The 23,359-nt window shown below is 36.5% G+C and overlaps 1 protein-coding gene across 1 annotated transcript in view; it reads left to right on the forward strand.

The window, feature by feature from the left end:
- LOC107191367 (icarapin-like) overlaps positions 1 to 23,359 on the forward strand; it is an 80,921-nt gene that overhangs the window by 41,288 nt on the left and 16,274 nt on the right. The window contains exon 2 of the mRNA XM_015580397.1: positions 7,889 to 8,092. Coding sequence (XP_015435883.1) covers positions 7,889 to 8,092 — 204 coding nt within the window. The remainder of the gene's footprint in view (positions 1 to 7,888; positions 8,093 to 23,359) is intronic.

The raw sequence follows: 23,359 nt of genomic DNA on the forward strand, positions 1-23,359 counted from the left end.
AGTAGTCACGGTCAGAAAAAGGTTGAAAAACACTGCTTTAGAGAATTGTTTACCGGTGTACCAAAAAAGATTGTACGTGCAGCAGCTGAATAAATTCGGTAACCTTTAGCCAGTAACAAAAAGTTTCACCGATTCAATGACAAAGAAGCCAATAATAGAACTTGAGTCAGAAGTATCGCGTAAGAAAATGCAAAATGGTAACAAAATGGACAAAAACACATTGGCGTAACTGGAATTTTTTTCTTGATGGAAGGGGGGGGGGCAGGTTCCCTGACTTTCGCCCATAACACTCCCCATCAGGCATCTGCACCTAATTTATACCACGTGTGTCGGTTGCATAAAATAAAATTACACGTTTTACAACAATTATATACAAATTTGATTAACACTAAAACTAAGAATAGAAGGATATAAATATAATTCTTAAAAATAAAAGAAATTTGAAATTGATTAAAATCAAGAGTATATTATGTGCAAATACCTATAATTAAAATGTATTATATATAAACATCAATTTTCTGTTTTTTTCTCTGCAAAAATATTTTTTACATTCTCGAGCGCTAGTTCCCTTAATTGGATCCGACCCTCCAATTGATGTTGCAGGATTATTAGTTAAGTAGAATCTCAAAATTAAACAGCATAATTCTAATACGATTTTACTTAATACTTTAACGTAATGAAAATAGTATTATATATTTTGTACTTCATTGCGTTGCGTATTGCATTTCGGCTCAAGTATTTATTTTTTATAACATAAGATTTTACCAACGAATGTTTTTTTTACATATTTCAATAATTTCTGGCCGCGGGGGGGGGGGGTGCACATTGGCCCCTACCTAGTTACGCCAATGTAGAAGCAGTCTAAAAACGCAAGGAAAACATGACTTTTTACGGAAAGATAGGTTGTCAGAACAGTGTAACGTGCAACGGAGTAACTAAACCATAATCCTCTTCGTCTCCGTGCAGGTTTGACAGATAGAGACAAGCGTAATCTACGGACGGAGATATAGCGTATACCCGTAAATTGAATAAGCCGTGGCGACGGCAGCATGTTTCGGTGTTGAGAAATACGGAGCGCCAGATTATACCAAGAGGTATAATTTTCGGAGACGACGGGAGTTCAGCAAACAACGACCGGCTGTTCAGTAAAACGCCAAGTAATGGAACAAATTCGGTCCTATAACTAATCGACGAGGAATACATACTTTTCCGTGTGTTTGACCCAGAAGGCTATCAAATTAACATACCACTTGAGTATACCCCGAGGAGAGCTCGCTATATCTCTTCCACGGACTGTAAGTCAAGTTGCGTTAGTGGAACAGAAAGTCGCATATTACTTCGACAGAGTTCACGTATGGACCTACCGGGAACGTTCGTCACTTGTTCGCCGTATTCAGGCGCATTCTCGAACTGCGACGTATGTTATCTACATAACTGCACAATGTGATGTATGGATTTACATGGGGATTGATGAATACACGTTACTGGTTATTTGTATGTCCTGTAACTGATTCTAGTAACTGAGCCGTACTATAGCTCTGTTCCAAGTGAAGTTGGAGAAATATTGTACGGAAAAATTTTGAACTATTCAACAAGTTCGATCGTCAGACTTTATTGTTTCTTTCATAAGTGCATTGCAATGGGAAATGCAATTTTCTTCAAATGGAACACTACGATTGTTTGGCATAAACTGAGTCCTTGAGTCAGAGTTGTGCACAATTCTATTTTAATATACAGGGTGGTCCACTCAACTTGATCACCCTTGAATAACTTCTAACGTATGCATTGTATGAAAAAACTTTTTATGGAAAAGTCGTATGGTTTGGAGGGATATATTATGTAATGCATATTTTTTTTGTAACTGGATGCGTTTCGAAGATTTGATACAACTTCGTTTTTCCAAATGGAATGCTATATTTTTTATGCCGAAATATCTTAGAAAGAACTTTTCTCTAAAAAGTTTTTTCGTACAATACATACCTTAGAAGTTATTCAGGGTGAACAAGTTGTGTGGGCCACCCTGTATAGACAAATTCGATCGTGCTGGCTAAAAAAAACTCCTAAACCTGCTTTTGGATGGATTTTGTTTTCGAAATTTCTCGCTGATACAGAATAATCTAGCGATCTAAGGAATAATCACCCGATGGGGGGAGTCTAATTAATTGGGTATACGGAATAAAATTTTCTGATCGGCGTTGTGTTATTTGTTTTACAAGTTTGACAGAATGTGATGAAAATGGACTTTGTGCTAGTTCATACATTTTTCGGTTGGTATTTCCCACGGAAAAATAAATAGTAGGTCTTGTTTTAAATTATACTGCGATATTAATTTCATGCAAACATTTTATAACAGTGTTTAAATAATCCAGACACTTTTCAATGTACGTGTCACCCATATTTGGGTGACGTGGCAGTCAAAGTGTTAAGAGGTCTCCCTACTGTGACGATTCAAAAATTAGGCAAAATTCAGGAATCTTTGTAGGAAAAACTATTACGTATATTGATGTTAAACTTTTATCTATGAATTCGTATACACTAATAGGGTAAGCTTAATTTTTTTCTTTTGAAAATGTAATACAGATTAATAGTTATTGTAATTTTCCGGGATTGTCTAAAAAAAGAGATGCCTCCATGGCTGCCATTATATCAGATATCTACGTTATCTCAAGAAAAATTGAGAAAGATTCTTAATCTATATGAACGTAGCTATCGCCCGTACTAGAATGAATAAAAAATATTGAAAAATAAAATCTTGTTTGTGATAATACTTGTTTACTTGCTTCGAAAAATACCACACTCTTCATAATTATTAGCAATTTGCTTTTCATTATACGTTGAATTTATTTGTTTTAGCTTTGAGTTTTATTTTTATTTATTTATTTTTGTTTTGCAATTCTAATTACCTGAAGGCATCTCAATATTATATATGTCACTGATGTTTTAGAAATTAATGAATTATTACATAAAATCTACTGCTTTTACATACAACTCAAAGCACCAAAAAATGAAATCTGTTCCATATGTAAATTTTTTTTAACTAAATCGATACCCAAAGTTTTTTGAAAATTGATATGACGGAAAATTCAAAATGAGACGAGGTTCAGTAACACGGATTCATGTTGATTATTTTTTTACTAATTCGGCAGCTTGCTGCGATAACACGCAAAATGAAAAAAAAATTGGAAAACTTTTCTATATTGATTAGATTTTAATAAAAGTGGAAGTGTTTCTCTGTAAGTAGATATAATGTAAATACTTTTAATAAAAGTGGTAGTGTTCTCTTTATTATGAGTAGTCTCGTAGTTGTGGGTACGCCAGTCTCGTGAGGTTAGATGAAACTGGTTCATGGAATCAGCTTTTTTTTTTCAAATAAGTAAAATGACCTAAGTTTCAGAAGTTCCAGTTCATAAGATTGATGCGACAAAACTACGTTGTTAGACCTCTATGGCTTTCAAAACTCTATTTCATGACAAGACAAAGTGTGGTATAATATTATTTATAAATTGTATTGACGTAAGAATGTTGGCTGAAACTGAAAAATTACACGTCAAAATACGAAAAAACGATTTTACACGCGGAAACAAATCGAAAATGTACAATAAAAGTTTTCTTCACTGAAGTTTGTTTCCGACAAAATCAGATTTGATTCGTTCTCCCAAAATCACCTACATTAGTACTGCATAATTTTTTCAAGGCGCTCACTTCGATTATGTCACTACGATTTGTCTCCTGTCGCACTCATCGAGAGATCACTATATCTATATAAAAAAAAAACTATTGAAAGTTTCAAAGAAACATTTTGTTTATACTCTCAAAAACCATATTAACCCTCTATGGGCCCGTGTAACTTTCAAGATGGCGTATACATCTTGTTATATAATACCTTCTTACTAATCAATAACATTATAAAACAAAAAATTGCTGAAAAAAACATGTTGGGTTCATTATTAATCTGTATTTTAAATGTATAGTCCTAAACAAAATTCGGCCCATAGAGGGTTAATAAACAGACAACACTTCATTCATGTCGAACATTTCGTTCATTGAACGAAAAATACCCAAAAAATGACAATTTTTCAAGGCTCCACAGTGCCACCGTATGCAAAATATAAAGCCACCTCACCAAGGACCTCGAGCGGCTCCTGAAATACAAAATACCGCAAAAATCGTCGATCTAGAGACATTAGGTGCAGTACGCGGGTGATTCGCGTTATTTTTTATTCAGTCCTGTGTTACGCTGGGGCGGGGGAGGGGAGGTAGGGGCAAAAGCACGAATACGGAGCAATTCAAACGGCGTCCCAGCAAATATACGTATGCCAAAACTCGTCGATGCGGTCTCTGGGAAGAAAAAAAAATGCAAGGGGTGGTGGTGTTGAACGGGGGTAGGGAAATATCAGTTTTTGCTCAGGGCCACGGACCTCATGGAAAAGAAATGGAATTTTGCCAAGGCTGAGGCCGCGCGGGTAGAAATGCCACCGTCTATTTTATTCTGCAGTCAATGGCACTCGGCACCTACCCGCCCTAGCTCCTACACCCTGTTTCCCTTTTTGCCAGGCATCGCATTAAACCTTCCTAATGCCACTTGAGAAAGCGTGGAGGAGGAAAATAGAAGGAATAAAAAAAAAACACTCACGTCCGATAAATCGATCCCGTTCAAATTTCTCAGGGGAACGGCCGCGTGTGCAAAGAATGTTTGTGTGTGGTTGTGTGTACGAAGAAACGGTGTGAGAAAAGCGTAAGAGGGAGAAGCCGATACGATACAAAATGTTCCAACTACCATTGGACGTGCATCGCGCGGCGGTTGAAATATTTCGGGTAGACAGCGAGAGATTTACTGGCTCCAAGATCGCCGAACGAACTATAAAATCGTAGATTATTTAACTGAAACTCGGAATGTCTTTTTAAATAAGAACTGACTCTCAAGGAACTAGAGAACGACAGGTACAGACTCCTCTCGATTATTGTCCCGAACTCGGATTCGCGAGGGGACAATAATCGTATAGAGAGAAATGCTTCAAACTCTCGTAAATTCGTTCTTTGCTCGAAGCCCCTCGGCAACGAAAGCGGAGGGGCAACAAAGTATGCACTTGACAGCTTCCACAGCACCCTCCCTCCAATGATGGTGATAACGCTTGGACAATAATCGTGTAGAAGAAGCCAGACGATAATCGAGAGGAATCTGTACATGAAGGTGGAGGTACAACATTGTGCCTTCGTAGGAACAAAGAAGTCCAGACTCTTGTCTCTGTCATTCCATGGTAACGGCGGACGGTGGTGGGGACAGGTTTTAACTGCCAAGAACCAACTTACCCTGTATGCAGGGTGTCCCAAAATAGCATCGATTTCCGGAAAGTGAAGGGTTCCTGGGATGATTTAAAACAACTTTTTCCTTAGCAGAAATGTTATCCGAGGCTTTATTAACGAGATATTAAGGAAAAACCCCGACCAATCAAAGTCGAGTTCCCGCGGTAGCGTTGGCTACCAATCGCAAAGCGTAGCCAACGCTAGTCGCGCTCTGATTGGTCGGGGTTTTTCGTTAATATCTCGTTAACGAAGGCTCAGACAACATTTTCGCTAAGGAAAAAGTTGTTTCAAATGATCCCAGGAACCCTCATTTCCAGGAATCGAAACTATTTGGGCTAATAGTGGTTTAATTAGTCCACGATGCAGAATTTACCGGGCTTTAAACAGAAATTGTTCCATTCTGTTTCGAGATACCCGAAACAGCAAAGAGTGACGTTTGCATTCCGCGTAAATTAAACAAATAGTTTAACGACACGTTGCAAAGTTCGTCTGAATTAAAAATGTAAATCTGCACAGCGATGACGACGATATACGTTAAAATCCGTACCGAGCGCAAGAGCAAACCTATTTGGGCGGAATTCAATAAGACGCAGTATCTTGTCGTCGTCTGTCAAAACATTTCAATTTTGTGGCAGCAGTCTCGAGGATATTTCATCGTGAAAAGCAGGATCTGCGGATTTCTTCGAACCACGTTAGACCGTGGCACGTTTTTCCCGCGTAGAAAGGCCGCGGATGGAGCCAGAAATTAGATCGACTCAAATTGACTCCCACGTTTCCTGTGCGTCAATATGAATTGACGACAACAAATTGGATAATCGCCAGAAGCATTCGGGGAAACTCTCTACGAGGATCTGACAAGTATTCTTCACTGACAGTGTTTTTCTTCGATTTTTCCAAGCTATCCTACGTTGCCAGTTTTTGTAATACTATGATTTTTTTCGACGAAATTTTATTATTGAAAAAAAAAAAAGAATTTTCCATTTTATTCTTAACTCAATAAGGTACCTTAGAGAGGAAAGAAATTCCTACTTTGACTCTTGTCTTCAGGAATCATTTGATAAAATGTCACTGTCAAAAATACACGAATCAAAAATTCGCTTCGTCAAGACTAGATTTTTTGGTCTTAAAAATATTACCATAAAGTTTGATCCAAATTGATTCAGTAGTCTTTTAATACTTCTGGTATCGATTTTGAAAACTCCATTTCGCTTAAAACGTTGTTAAAGTTTCAATAGCCATTTACTAGTAGATGCCGATAAATATTCCAAGTAAATTATTTCTTTTTTTGACTTACAATGCCAAAAAGAATCATATAAATAGAATTAACAATTTTTGTAAAATCGATTGTTTTTACTTCATCAAAAGTATGTAACCCCTTAAGTACACGTTAATCGTTCGACACGTTGCAAATGAGACCTTACGCGGTCACACAGTTTTCTTCCCTTTTTTTCCCCTCAAATCTTCGCCGACGTGATTATCGATTACCGATATTTGTTCGTGCATGTCAGCTCCCTCCGCACCGAATCACGAAATCCTGCATTTGCTGTTTGACAGTGAACTCGGTAGCAGATTCAGTGGCGTGGCACTAAAAGGGCTCGACGATAAATCACTCGAGCAAATTCCTTGTAAAGCACTAAGTGCCGTGTGGCGTTTGAAAGGATCGGGCGGCGCGTACAGCACAACAGTGAGCAAGAATAATTATAAGATTGCACTCGGTGCTTTAGTTTCTTTTCTATCGATTCACGAAACGGTGTAAATAGTTGGTATCATGGAACCTCAGACCTTGTCGTTCATCTTTAATTAAGGGGGAGTTGCCTATTTTGGAGAACTTTTTTTATTTTTCTAAAACATCGCAGGATACAAATAGAAACAGAAAAAAGATAAACATTATATCTAGATTATATCGTGTTCAAAAAAATGTATGTTAAAAATAATATCTTTAAAAAACTAAACTAATAACATCGGTCCATTTCAGGCAACTGATTTCCTAATTTGGACCATCGACTAAAAACCATTGAAATGAAATTTACAATTTAAAAATAATTGTTCAGGATATTGGAAAATGTAGAAACAGAAAGAAAAAAAAAATATTTTGTTTTATGGTGTACGGAATGCAATAATACGGTTTTTGATGGATTTCACATTTTCCATACTTTCGTGTTCTAGTCATTTTGTATCTGAATAAAAGGAAAAATTTGACAGAGTTCAATCGCTTTTCCATGTGCGTTTTATCCAGCAACGGTATACTCCGTGTATTTTTCAACGAAATATTTTCTTCCTCCAAACGACGTTTGATAATAATCATTCAAAGTTTTTTTAACCCATCATTTAGTAAACTAATCCTTCTAACTTCATACAGAAACTCAAGTGAGTTGGTCCAATTTTGAAAGAGTCTTAAAGTTTAAAAGGGTTTTTTAAAGGGTGTACGAATACTTTTTTTACCCACTGTAAATGTAATAGTTGCTTCGTGTTAGGATAATCCGCACGTACTCCTATTATACAGCGTTAAAATGAGTAATATATAAGACACTTGTTTGTCATAATTCGCGTTGTTTGAATGTGAGAAATTTGTCTCTTGTTTCAGGTTCACGTGACTCAGACAGCGACGAAAGTGACAATGCACGCACCTTGCTCGTACTACCGCCGGAGTCGAAGGATCGTTTCATCAGACCAATACCTTTTGATCTTTCTGACATGAGCCTCGAAGACAGCCTGGAGGCTCCATCCTGGGGCTGGCCTAATATGTTCAGATCGAATCCCTTCGGTGGATGGTACTCCCGCATGCACGGTAAGTAAAGGGGAATCTCAAGGGGGGAATCCCAAAATTCATTGGGAATTACAATGACAAAGAAGACTGCGAATGATTTATAGAAATTCGCTCATTTAACCTTCATCAGTAGACTGCGGATTTTATGCATTTATAGCCCATGAGGCTCTGTCAAATGCAATGAAAGACAAAACTTTCATCGGATCCAATGATTTTTCTATTTTAGTTCGAACCCAATAAGATACTTAAGAGGAAAAATAGATTTCTACCTTTGCTCCTGTCTTTATAAATTACGTTACAAAATGTTATTTTGCATAAAAATTCGCAGTTTATTCATTAGGATAGAAGGAAGAAAAGCCTCAGAGGCTGTCAGTGCAGAATAGCTGAAATTAATAATTCAAAAATATTTTACTTCTTTTAATTCAGTGTATTTATTCAGTACAATGGGAACATTAAATTAGTAGTTATTTTTTATGTATAAGGTGAGTCAATAAGAACTAGTATCTAAAATAACTCGTTACCTATTGATTGTATCAGAAAGCGTTTTAATGAATTATGTAGCGTTTTAAGGGATGCATCGTATGGACAGAATTTAATTTTTTTATATCTTATTTTTTTTCAGATATCAAGGTGACCTTGAGTATTTTCAAGGTCAATGCATATTTTTTAATACCATCATGCTGTATGTCGTTGAATTCGTCCTTCTATTGGAAACAACGTGGTATTCAAAAAAAGAGGCATTAACCTTGAAAAGACTCAAGGTTACCTTGATTTCTCAAAAAAGATAAGATATAAAAGAACACAAATTGTATCCATCTGATGAATTTCTTAAACGCTAGATAATTCATTAAGACGTTTTCTGACAGAATCACTGAGTAACGAGTTATTTTAGGTAGTAGTTCTTATTAACTCACCGTGTATATTAGCATTTCTATAGATATATGTATTTGTTGGAAGTTATTTCTCTCTACGTGTACTGAATGAATGTTCAAATTTGGTTTTCTTCGCAGTTTTATATTATCTGTTTGATTTTGCACGCGGCGTGTCTTTCCTATCTCAATTGTATTATTAATTATGGGACATACTAAGTATATACAGGGTGTCCCAAAAATGTCTTCCGACCCGGAAATGTGGCACTCGGGGGGTGAATTGGAACAACTTTTTCCTTAGCAAAAATTTAAACTGAGGCTTCGTTTACGAGATATTAACGAAAAACCGCGACCAATCAGAGCGCGAGTTTGCCAGCAGAGTTCCCGCGCTAGCGGTGGCTACGCGCTACGCTTGTACTACGATGCTCCGAACAAGTAGGTTACCATGCATCGCAGGAAACCGCGTATAATAATAGCAAATAAACAAGACGTAACAAATAAAATCATACTTTTTATCATCTGTCTTTTGTTATTTAACGAGATTAGTGAATGAAACGTAAATGTAGGCAAATTATGTTTAACGTAAAAAGACGAATGCACATTTACATTTTTGTAAATTCCTTTTTACGAATTTGTAAATTTCCTTTTCAAATAACGTGTGAACGAAAAGGTAATGTAACAAAGAATAAACGAGAAGTAATTGTAGTTCGGTGAAATTAATAAAACAATAATGACCAATAAACTGAATAGAACTCACCCTTACGGAAATTCACCTGCAGCGTAGAAACCTGCGTCAGTAGGTCAGTGTACCGATCCTGGTCATCGACGGCCCAAACGGTTTATGGCAGGGTATGGCCCAGTTCGCAGGTGATCGCAGGTATACCTCACCAGCCGAAGTTAAGATTTGTAACGTCAAGTGCGTCCTGGTTATTCCACAGAATACGTACTCGCTTCACTGCACGACCACTAACACTGATCACCCGACACAATCACTTAATGTATTTTTAATCCAACGTGTTGTTACTACGTTAGGAAAATTCGTATATAAAAACAAAATAAAAGGAATCAGACCGACACGACCTAATCTAGAAAGTAGCACATTCAAAGGAATAGGTAAGCTCTTTACTTAAGATTTAAAAAATTCTTTCGAAGCTTAACGGGTAAAGCATGAAAAGAGGATATTGTTCGGTGATAGAGAGACAAAAGAGGATTAATTTGTAAATCTATTATTATGAATATAGATTAGAATATATCTAAAATTCATTATTATGGACAATTAAAATGTGATAAAACACAAGAAATAGCAAAATCACCATAACTCGTTGGACTTTAATGATTTTTCCCTTGGAGAATTGTGATATTGATTGTTCTTCCCCGAACCCAGGATTTTTTGATCCTTACTTTTTCTGAATTTGGCCCGTTTTTCCCCTTATTATACTACAGTTCGACAGCGTTTCTTAAGCTTTAACACGTGATGCTAAAATCTCGATTTCAATTTAGATTGGACTATGATCGTTGTTCCCCTGGGCTCTTTAAATGTATTGTTTGCATATTGGAAGAACAGTGAATTACTTATTGTTACACCTAATGAAATATCACCCTTACAAGTTACGTAACTATACAAATAATGTAAATAATCATCAAGTCCATAAGTCTTATATTTATGAAATTGCATTCCTCGTTGTTAATAAAAATAAATGTTTCATATGGTGCTTGTAGAATAGTAAAAGGGACACCAATGCAGAAGCTGCAAAACATTTCGGTATCAAATTTCTGTGAAGAACGCAGGCACGTATAGGTTTACCTTTCGAAAACACTTGTATGCAAGCATCGTGCAATGTTCTCTCACATAAAAACTACCCCATAAAAAGGCCCCACAGTTCGTAGAATTCATTGTACCGCTCGTCGTATATCGATCACGACGGTTAAATCGTAGCGACCTGCATGGGCGTAGCATGTTCCGTTCAGTCCCCCTGGACGGAAAAAAGTGGCTTTTGCCCCACCCTACAAGACAAAAATTATAATTTTTAATATTGCAGTATAATTCGAAACACGACCAACAGCCTCTATTCACAAAACGCATAGATTTTTAACGATTTATGACTTTAAAAACAAAATAAAGTGTGTCTGGCTACGTACAGCCTTTCCCACTGTGGCAGTCGATGTGTTAATATTTTTGCCCCCCCCCCCCTGAATGATAACCTGGCTACGCCCATGGCGACCTATCCCTGCGCTGTTTTGTCCACGAATCGTAACGCGATCGTAACAATCTATGTTACAACGAATCGTATCAAAGTGCAGTACACTTGATCGACGAAGTCAAAGCTTTTATTTCGTTGCTGGGATCGTATAAAAAATCGTTTCAACTGAACGTTGAACGGCCACGCACGTGCACTATCCAATTTGTTGTTCGTCGAACTTACTGTACAACAAACATTTATTTCATACGATTTTATATCGTACGACTGCCAGTAGTAGTAGTTTATGCAGGGCCGTACCTGGCGGGGGTGCAAAAGGTGCCCCCGCATCTGGGCGGCCAGACCCAGGGGCGGCCGCAAACCATTTATTATATTTAAAATTTCGACTAATGAGAATAACAATCAAAACTTTTTTGATGATTCTCAAAATTTTAAACAAACAGAATTCAATCGAATTAATATAATATGTAATCTTCCGGACACTACTCGTATACAAGAATGAGCTCTGTTTATATATAACCCAAAAAAGCATATGATATTTAGCCACATTTATTAGATTAAATTCGTATAATTTATTAAAACTCGATATTATCAACTAGAATATCCTTATTACAAAAACTATACGTTAGTATTGTAGTTATATGTAGAATAAAATATTTATCTTAAATGAAACCATTCTTTTTAAGGATCTATGCTTCATTTTATGAAAATAGTATTTAGAAAATATATCTTTTGCATAACTATTAAAAAACTATGTATATAGATTAAAATAACTTACAAATACTTTTGTACCATATGATGCTTAGATCAAAACTAATTAAACATACTTTTATGTAGACATAAAAGTAAACACAGCAGTAATTAAATAATATTAAATCAGAGTAATATTATTATACAATAATATTAAACTGAGTTTATGTATATGCAGTAGACTCACGTTAACGTAACGGTCTGGGGCTCTCGAATACGATTGAAAAAGGAAACTTATTTTCCATACGTAACAGTTTAAAAAAAGTACTTAATCCCACTGGCGCTACATAACGTTTGCGTGTAAGATTCTCACATATTCAATTACGGGTTAACTGAAATGATGCCGTGAGAATAATAATTATGTAATCCGGACCAGGCCCCTCTTGCACAATTCAATGAATATTATTCATGAAATTTTACAAGTCACAAGCAACAAAAACCACCAGTGCTAATAAATTCTGTTGCCAATAGTAACAACTTTCTTAATAAAATAAATAGATTCTACAAATTACAAGTCAACCGATTAACCTGTTCGCAGCTACGCGCTGCGATTGGTAGCCAACGCTACCGCAAGAACTCGGCAAGTAGACTCGCGCTCTGATTGGTCGGGGTTTTTCATTAATATCTCATTAACAAAGCCCCGGATAACATTTTAGTCAGTAAAAACTTATTTCAAATCACCTCACGAGTCTCCCATTTTCAAGTCCTACAACATTTTTGTTACACCCTGTAGAGAATAAAATGGTAAGGTGCCCGGGCAATATTTTTAAAGTTGAATTTTAATTACCATCCTACTGTAAATTCAACAATACCATTAGTTGGTAAATTATTGCGTGCGAGATGCCCCAGATGTCCGGCGTACAATACACCATGGAATTAACTAAATCGACTGGTGATCCCGCGATTGAAGCGACCGCTTCGCGTGCCTGCTTAGAACCACCGCAGATACGAGATAACGGTTCAACAAGCGCAAACATAAAATTACACGGATTCGCCACTGTATCCGTCCTCTCCGCTTACATGCGGTTTGTCAAACGTAACTTCCGGTATCCCCATTCCGCACCCCCCGTAATACCCATCGCGCGCAATCGGTATGTGTGTACAGGGCCGTTCCTGGGTTCTTGGCCGCCCTTATTAATTTAATATTGTTTAATTACTGCTGAGCTTACTTTTGTATCCATATGAAAGTATGTTTAATTAGTTTTTATCTAAGCATCATATGGTACAAAAGTATGTTTGAGTAGTTTTAATCTGTATACATAATTTTTTGACAGTTATCATGCAAAAGAAATATTTTCTAAATTCTATTTTTATAAAATAAAACAAAGATCCTGAAAAAGAATGATTTCATTTAAGATAAATATTTTATTCTGCATGTAACTACAAAACTAACGTATAGTGTTTGTAATAATGATGTATAGTTGATAATAGCGACTATTAATAACCTACACGAATTCAATCCAATAAGTATAGCTAAATATCATATGCTTTTTTGGGCTGTATGTAAAGAGAGCTCGTTCTTGTATACTAGTAGTGTTCCAAAGATTACATATAAAATTAATTTGAAATTAATTCTGTTTGTTTAAAATTTTAAGAATCATTAAAAAAGTTTTGATTGTTATTCTTATTAGTCGAAATTTACATATAATAAATAATCTGCGGCCGCCCAGGTGCGGGGGTACCTTTTGCACCCCCGCCATGAACAGCCCTGTGTGTGTACACGGTAGGCCGATTGTTGTTCCCTCGCTGGCGATAGCATGCCACCCGTCGCGTCTGCTTCTTCGTGCGTATCCGTGAAGGCATCCACGATCCGACCTCCCCGAAATTTCCCGAATTTCCGACGTTTTATTGCGAGCTCTATAAGTGTGTATATGTGTGTGTGTGTGGCGGGAAGGGGGGGGGGATACATGCATCGGCACTTTAGATAAGGTCGCGTTGCCGGGCAAAGAAAATTACTCTGTGGTGAAGCGAAAGTCACCTAAATAACTAATAATGATGGCCCCGTTTGTGGGTTAACGATGGAACCGGTTTCAATATACGAATTGCATGGGGCATCTACAGTCACTCACGAAATTATCGTAATTTATATTTGTACAAACCTTGGTCACTAGAGGTGGTAGTCCAAATACAGGCTAGGGTCTAAGTATGGGCTTAAAGAAATGTCACCTAAATGGCTAATAATGATGGCCCCGTTTTGTGGGTTAACGATGGAACCCGTTTCAATATACGAATTGCATGGTGCATCTACAGTCATTATATTCAGGAATTATTGTAATTTATATTAGTGTGAACCTTGGTCAATAGAGGTGGTAGTCCAAATACAGTCTAGGGTCTAAGTATGGGCTGGTTGGAAGTATACGGTCATGTTAAATGCTTCACCGCAGCGAGAATAATGTGAAATTACGACTGAAGAAAGAAAGAAGACGATTTTAACTCCATATCATAAAGCAAACATTTTTTAGATACATCAAACGTTTCTCCATTACATTGTAAACATTTCTGATAACGTTTTTTTTGTTGTTTCCATAACTTTGTTTAAATTATCTACGTTACTTTTTTTTTTATACGTTTACTACATAGTCATGAAGCGTTTGAGAATCTTCGTCAATAAAGACATTTTTTGAAAATATCTCGAGAACTAATAATTTTTTTGCCATGGTACCCTAATAATTTTCTACGTAGAATGAACAGAGGCATCGATCTGTGCAACAAACAATATGCATTTCCATTTAAAGAAATGATGCAATTGTTAATTGCACATGCATTGTTACACTTAAAAAATATCTAAAGGCCTACAGATATAGTGCTCTTCGAGCAATTTATCTTTCTCCTTTGGCATTTTTTCATAAATGCATTAATAACGGAATTATGTCCTGAAACAATTACATGGACCACCCTGTGTATTTCTTAAATAGAATCATTGAATTTATCGGTGTGTACCGGAAACACTTGAAAATAATTTGGGGAATTTAGCAAACATCATTATAAACAGTAACTGATTGTTTATACATTACTTGGAAATTACAATTACTTCTTCACTGTGTGAGCCTTTATGCACTCTTTGACGTCCCGTATGAATTCGGATAATAGAAAGTTGAACTCAAATCGTTCCATTATATTCCATGACACGTAATATTCTCATTTCGTGCACGAAATTGATACCATTATTATTCAAAAAAAAGTTAAACAAAGAATTTAAAAAAAAAAAACCCCCCAAGGAAAGTCTAGTTATAATGAAGCAAAGTTGAGCGAATAGTTTCATACATTTCTACGGACGCACAGTTAGGCGGAATTATACAGAAAGCTATCAACCCTCAATGACCTGAAAAGAAGTAAATTCAGTTTGAGGATGTTAATTTAAAAAAAGAGTAGCTTTATTGCTATTGGGTATATTTCATTTCTCGTTGTTGTTTTACAATGTTTTTTAATGACTTATTTAATAACGAGTAGTATAATTAATATCATTTAAATTTTTCTATAGTTAATTTTTACTTTTATTTTACTTCTCTATGGTTTGGTAGTTGTAATTATTGTATAATGTGTAAGAGTTGTTCTATGGGTTGGTGACTTTTTGCAAAATAAAAATCTAAACTGTGGAATCCGTACTGTGTTTCGCTAAATATTTGTCATTTTGAGGGTTGGCAGTTAATTCCAACAAACTATGAAAAAAATCCAATGCTTATATTGACATGATACAGTGGACTCTAACTATATTGCCATGGTCGGGTTTGTAGGAGAGTAAAATAGCAATGAGTTCAGAGCCCCCTCTATGCTAAGTTTCATCGTCATAGCCTCGGCCTCAGCGCCTGCGCAAAAGCTGGTTCGTGGTAGGAGAAGGAATTGGTGTGATCGAAAGTACGTGTGAAGGGCAAGTGCCTCGCGTGGCAATATAGTAAGAGTCCATTGTAATTGATAAGTAGACTGCAGTTTTTTATGCAAAAAAACATTTTATAAAGTAATTTATAAAGACAGTAGCAAATATAGAAATTTATTTTTCCTCTTAAGTATTTTACTGAGATCAGAATTAAATAGAAAAAGTTTTGTCTTTTATCATATTTCACAGAGCCCCATAGGCTATAAATGCATAACATCCGCAGTCCATTGATAAGCGTTTAACAATACCGTTGCATAATTCGCAACATTGATCATCTATAATGTATTACCCCTAGCACAGTCAAAGCAAATCATTTTTAGAAGCACATACAAAAAACAATGTGATTCGTTGGAAGAACGAATCGACAGCAACGAGCACACGGTTATAAACATGGTGCCGTTAAATCGATGTAATTATAGAATTATATCGGCAATAAAGAAGACGGCAGTTCGGGGGGTATACTAATGAAAGCAGTTAACAGAAATTACCGTCCTAATTAGTTGGTCGTGATTGCCGCGGCATCGCGGAAACTAAAAGGAAACTCTTTCGTTCTCTCCTACCTTTTTTTTCTCCCGTTCCTTTTGTTGCTTCTTTTACTGAAAATTGATTTTATAGTCTTCAAGGCGAGCATCTGCAATTTGTTGCCAGTTGCATGCACTTCTGTTCACGTTCCTGGGGCAATTTCATGAATATATCTGCATTAGGATGAGTTTTGAGAGAAAGAAGAAGAAGACGGGAGGGGGGGGGGGGGAAAAGCGAAAAAAAACACTGAAGAAGAAACACAGAGAGGAGCCCCCGTCCGATGGGAGAAAAGATCGATAACGGTATCGCGTGGAATTTTCAATGAAGCAGAATTTAAATGGGAAGTCGCGTTCTCAGAAACGCACGGGGGCATAATAAAAATTCGCTCCCTGAATGTTTCATAGTCTATCGCGATGGTTCAGTGGGTAAAGGTCGTACGGATATCTCGTTTAATATTATCGACTCCCCCGTGGAAACTGAATAAAGTGAATAACAGTCGGGGATGAGCGCAGTTGCACAGAATGTGTGTGTGTGTGCGTATGTGTGCAAGCAAAATTTCACGCATTCCAACCAGTCACATTCTGCTCTTCTTTTTTTTCCTCTCTTTCTGCTCTAGCAAAAATGAAATTTTTCCATTGCTGTAACTATTTCATTTCATATTCGGGGAACAGAACTAAAACACGCTCTAATTGCATTTCTTTTATTCTGCTGCTACCCCCTGGTGGTGGTGCTGTTCCATCGGTTGAAGGGCCCAGTGAACGTACCGATTCCCACGATTATTTCAGGCAGAGATTATTAGCAGCGAAACGATACGAAACGGGCAATCGTTAGATTAGAGTAACTGCCATTACACGCGCTGGCGCGTGCCTATACAGGGTGACCCACTTAACTCTGCCACTCTTAACTCTAGAACTACCGACGTTAAACGCATATTTGCTTCGATGGGTGGATAAACGTGAGAAACTTTTGAAAATTTAGAAATTTAGAAATTGACTAATTTCTTCAATGTCATATCGTAATAAAAGGTGCAAAAGATCTGAGAAAATGTATTGTCATAACATTTTAATCGTCTTTGTAAGAGTGTCTTGATAAGTCATTTTGACTTGCTTGGTAGTTCTAGTGTTAATTATTCTCTTATTTGTCACGGTACAAAAAAATGGTTCGGGAGAAAGTTAGTGTAGTTTAGGGGTGAAATTAAGCTATGAGATTGAAGGTCATCTCAAGGTCGTATCTTCTGAGATTTCTCTAATGGTAACTTCTTTTTAATGGAATGCCCTATTTTTTTGTTTGCTATTACAAAGAGGAGATCAAAACGTATCTAACAATGTATCACACTATGACTTTGAAATGACCTTGAACATAATAAATAATGCGATTATGGCGTTTATTTTGTGTCTGCAATTCATTTTCTGTGAGCCAAGGTCATTACAAGGTCATAGTGTGATACATTGTTAGATACGTTTTTATCTCCTCTTTGTAATAGCAAACAAAAAAATAGGGCATTCCGTTTAAAAAAACGTTACCATTAGAGAAATCTAAGAAGATGTGACCTTCAGATGACCTTCAATCTCATAGCCTAATTTCACCCCTGAGATACACTAACTTTCTCCCGAACTAATTTTTTGTACCAGGACAAATAAGAGAATAATTAAGGGTGGCAGAGTTAGGTGGGACACCCTGTATACACTGCCTGTTTAAATGCAAGGCGAGTCTCCGCCCGTTGAATTTGTGGGATCCGCTCGATCATAAAAATTTCAAACCGTTTGTACGATTTTACGGCGACAGTAACCGGGGACCTGTTCCAGGGAAGTAAACGATCCCATTGCGCGTTCTCCTGGTTTACGTTATTTGTTACAGGATTTTACATGGTCAGTTATTACAATCATTGAATTTCTGCCAGGGACTTAAATCGGTAGGATTTTGATACTGGTATTATGCCATCAAAGCTATACCGAAACCGATATATTGCCAAAAACCGAAATAAATACGGGCATTTTTCCGGTTTCTATAAGGGTAGGGCTTATATAGGGTTATATAGGGCGAAGGTACAATCGAAAATACTGGTACAATAGCGGTTTTTTACGATTCGGTAGAAGTCCCTGATTTCTGCACTGAATACGAAAGTGGACAGAGTTTTATTTCCTACGTTGCAGAGGATTTACAGACTCCTCTCGATTATCGTTTGGCTTGTTCTACACGATTATTGTCCAGGCGTTATCCCCACTAGTGGGAGGGGGGGGGCGTGGAACCTGTCAAGGACATACATTGTTGCTCCTCCGCTCTTGTTGCCGAGGATCAGGCTTCGGGCAAAAAATGAATTTCCGAGGATCTGAAGCATTTCCCCCTATAAGATTATTGTCCCGGCGCGGACCCGAGTTCGGAACGATAATCGAGTGGAGTCTGTATTGTATTATGTTCGTAATGACACGTAAATATTGGCACCAGCCATAAGTAATTGCCGTTCTTTTACGCTAACTTTATTAATCCTCTACAAATAGTGACAGCTTAATACGAAACGTATTTCTCATTATTAAGTAGGGGAGATTGGGTAGGTTTGGCTCGTGGGAGATTTAGGTCAGTTAGTATATATACTGGGTGATCTAAAAATCAGTCCCCACTATTTTCCCGGTCCTTCCGATAATCGGGCAAGAGAATGTTTCGTGCAAAAGTTAATCAGCTTTGTAGCCAACGTTACCGCGAGAGCTCAGCGGGCAGACAAGCGCTCCGATTGGTCGGGGTTTTTTCGTTAATATCTCGTTAACAAAGTCTCGGAGAACTTTTTCGCTAAGGAAAAAGTTGTTTCAAATCACCCGAGGAATCACCTCTTTCAAGGACTTACACTTATTTTGGGACACCCTGTATACTCGATCTATCTCTGACCTTATACTTCGCATGTTATTTCGCAACAACAAGAAACAGTTTACTCGATTCCGGCTTGCTCTTGCATAATCCTAATCGAAAAAGCATCGTGATCGCTTTTCCATGACAAAAGTCACTTCAATGTCTGGCGAATGTCACCACAACATGCCAGAAGATATTTGGACTTTTTTTCAATACTAGGTCGCATCACACTGAATTAGAAAGGAGCTAAGTCTGGACAAATGGTGACATCCTGTCCAGGTTTTAATACTGTTTTCAAAATTAGGAGGTAAACTTGGACACATAGTTTTAGTACTAAATAATCATTTTTGTCGGTAAATATATTATTGAATTTTATCTCTAAACGTTTTATTAATGATGGAAACCATTACTTATATGCAATTATATTTTTTCTTTTTTTTATTATAAGAAAAATTGCAGCAATTTGAATACTAATCCATCTATTATGAATAAAATCTTATCCATTTCTTAAAACATACACTCAAACCTGTTTTTGTGCGATTATTTTTATGCGGTATATAAAAAAATGTCCAGCAAAATACATAATATGAATAAAAATGCCCAAATGTATTTCATCATCAAACTACATACATATGTACATATTGCATCAGCCAATTTCATTACATACGTATTGCACGATCCAATCATATTAGTTGATTACCGTCCTTCAAAGTGCGTACATACCTCTTGACCATTAAGATAAAAATCATTTTAAAGTGAAATTAAAGGTAAATTTATTATTTTTTCTATTTAGACATAATTTTTTATCTCTTTTGTTTAGACATAATCCCTGAAAATGAATAATAATATAATAATAATAATAATATGTAATAAGTAAATAAAATATTTAAAAATGTTCCCATGTGTAAATTAATTTTTTTATCTTGTTTGGAAAAGCAATTTCTAGTTACATCGTGAGGTTTGGAGTTATTTTCTATGTGAAACTTTTTTTATGGGGTCCCTATTCACCGCACAAAAAAATTTGTTTTTTCAAATGTGTTGCGAACAATATTTTTTATAACCACTTACGAAGCTTTGAAATATTTTTTTTGTGCGTTTCCTTGTATGCGGTCCCTATCCCCTGCACAAAAACAGGTTTGAGTGTATTTCTAATCACGTATTTATAATATGTTTTGCGTTCTACTATAATATAGTGTGGTTGTTTATACAGCCAAGATCCTAAAATACACCAATTAATACTTTCTTTTAGTATTTACGATAATTTTAAGCCTAAAAATAGTCATTTTCGAGACTGTCCAGGTATTGGTCCCATTTTTCATTTTGTCTCGGTATTGGGAACTTTACCTAGCGTTGCCAACTCTGTCGAGTCGCAATAAAGGACACTACAAAATATATTTATATTAATTCCTTTTTTATTATTATTATAAATTATTGGAATACAATTTCTTTCTTAAAACTTCGAAAACAATCGAAAAATGTTTTACTTTGGTAATTTAGTTAATAATATATCGACTCATTAAACACAAAAGATGCATTATTAGAATAATCATTAGAATTCAATTAAAAAAATGTTAATTCAAAAATGTAGAAAAACTTAAAAAAATATTTGAAACGTTTAAAACTAAAGCTAAAGTAAACTTTTAATATTTAAAATTATATTTGTTCTGATTTTTGGCAGACTTAAGGAAATCTGCATCACTTCTTATTTTTTCGGCAAATTTTGAACACCTTCCTTTCAAATTAAAATATATAAATAATTCATTTTTTATAAGTTCAACCGAACATCTATTTCGTTCATTTCTCCGTTTAGTTGACAAGACACTAAAAATTCTTTCACAGTATGCTGATGTTGCAGGAATTGAAAACACATACGAAACTATTTTAAAAATATTCATACAGTTATAATCAGCACTTTTTAAAATCATCTGCTACTTGATGCTTTGGATTTTGTAAAATGTTCCGATCTTTGAATACAGTCAGTTTTTTTGAATTAATGTCACTTCATCAAAAAGGTCATCCATATTCAAAACCAGCTTTTCCTTTATCATCGAATCTTCAATAACTTTAACAAATTTCTGGTATGTTGGAAATGAATTATTTAAGAGACTTAGAATTGACAATTTGCGAAATGTAGAATTTTCATCAAAGTTAAAGTAGCCAGGAACATTAAATACTTTAGAACGAACGAAACAAATGCACACGAAGCACATTCTACACGGAGACTGAGAGGGAAAACGAAGTGACTGTTAAGCAGTGCTGCCAACTGTTCAAATTACAACGCCAAATGTCATCACTCAGCCGCAAGAAATTTTTAATTTCGAAACAAAGGACATTTAGCATTTTTTCTAAACTCAAAAAGGGGCAAGGACAGGAAAGCTGACTAAAGAAACGGTCCTTTCCAAAAAAGGACGGCTGCCAACCCTAACTTTACCTTACGTATCCTGCCCGATTACGCAACCTTTACAAACTGCATACGACCGGAGGGGAACGCGCGAGGTTCTGCGCTCTCCAAAGGTCGATTCTCGTAACCGACGCCAAGGTCGGTCACATAATAATGAAGTTTATTCGAGCGACGAATACTTTCACCGCCGAAAGGCCTTTAACGAGCCACCGCGCCGAACCGTGCCCGATGTCAATCCCGACAAAGAACCAAGGAGAATGACAAAAAAAAAGGAGGAAATAATTCACGAGCGAGGAGCTCGATCGTGTACCTGATTATCTGGAGCGGGTAAAACCGTGGTTGAATGGCTAGCAATTTTCGGGTAATCGTCGATTGCACGACTCGACGAATTGTTATTCAAATCCCCGGCTGTTACGTATCGGTAGCCGGAATGGAAGAGGTGCCCTCGTTGGGATTAAAAGTCAGGTCCGAGAGAAAAGAAACTGGACCTGTTTTTACGTGGCAGAAAATGCACGCTCGAAAAGAGAAATTCTCCGGATTAGTGGGGGAACACACGGACGAGCTGTATTCTTGTCTACAGTGTGTCTTGAAAACACGAAAATATACACCTATACTCCTTATACACAGTATTTACTTGGGCGGTAAGACAATACGCATCGCAACTAATTACAAAAAATATCATGCAATCCTCATTACGTTAAAATAGTAAGTAAAATTGTATTAGAATTAGGCTCTTTAATTTTTACATTATACTTAACTAATAATCCTGCAACATCAGTTGAAGGGTCGGATACAATTAAGGGAACTAGCGCTCGAGAATGTGAACAATATTTTTGCAGAAAAAAAACAGCAAATTAAAGCTTATATATGATACATTTTTATTATAGGTATCTGCACATAATATACACTTGATTTTAATCAATCTTAAATTTCTTTTATTTCTAAGAATTATATTTATATCCTATTCTTAATTGCACTGTTAAACAAATTTGTAAATAATTATTGTAAAATGTGTAATTTTATTTTGTGCAACCCACACACGTGGTATAAATTATGACAAGATGCCTGATGGGGAGTGTTATGGGTGAAAATCAAGGGACCTGCCCTCCCCCCCTAGACAAAAATTCTAGTTAAGCCAATGCGACCAATCAGTGCGCAAGTCTGCCGGCCAAGCTCTGATTGGTCGGGGTTTTTCCTTAATATCTCGTTAACGAAGCCTCGGATAACATTTTTGCTAAGAAAAAACTTGTTTCAAATCACCTGACGAGTGGCCCATTTCAAGGACCTACAACACAGTTACACCCTGTATAGTAATTTATACAAAAGCAGCGTCAAATAGTACCACGTTCATCTTATTAAAGATTCTATCCGTTTCCGAGTAATATAAAGCCATCGTTACAATTTCTTGAACTTTTTTCATATCCACCGAGTTTTAAACAATTATAGATACGATAAACGCATAAAATCTGCATTCCACACGTTCTACTCCCAACAATACGAAAATGTAATATCTCCGTGATATGGAAAATATACATATAGAATGAAAGGCATTGAAAACAATGACAGGAAGAGTGATAAAGGAAGAGGGGAAAAATCGTGGAAAAAGTGATTTTGTTTACGTCAATTTCCCCGAATCGTTCGTTGACGAGTATTATCCGCGGCACCAGAAAGGAAAAGGCTGAAAATTGTACAGGGAGAGCGGATATATCGTTCATCGAGTTCACACTTATGATCGTTCCATAGGCGTGTGATATTCGACGAATGAATTCAACTGTGTAATGTACCGGACGTGTCGGGTATCGTTACAGGGTGGGGGGGGGGGGGGGGCACGGG

This window comes from Dufourea novaeangliae, unplaced genomic scaffold, assembly GCF_001272555.1.
Source record: "Dufourea novaeangliae isolate 0120121106 unplaced genomic scaffold, ASM127255v1 scaffold11, whole genome shotgun sequence".
Classification (NCBI taxonomy): Eukaryota; Metazoa; Arthropoda; class Insecta; order Hymenoptera; family Halictidae; genus Dufourea; species Dufourea novaeangliae.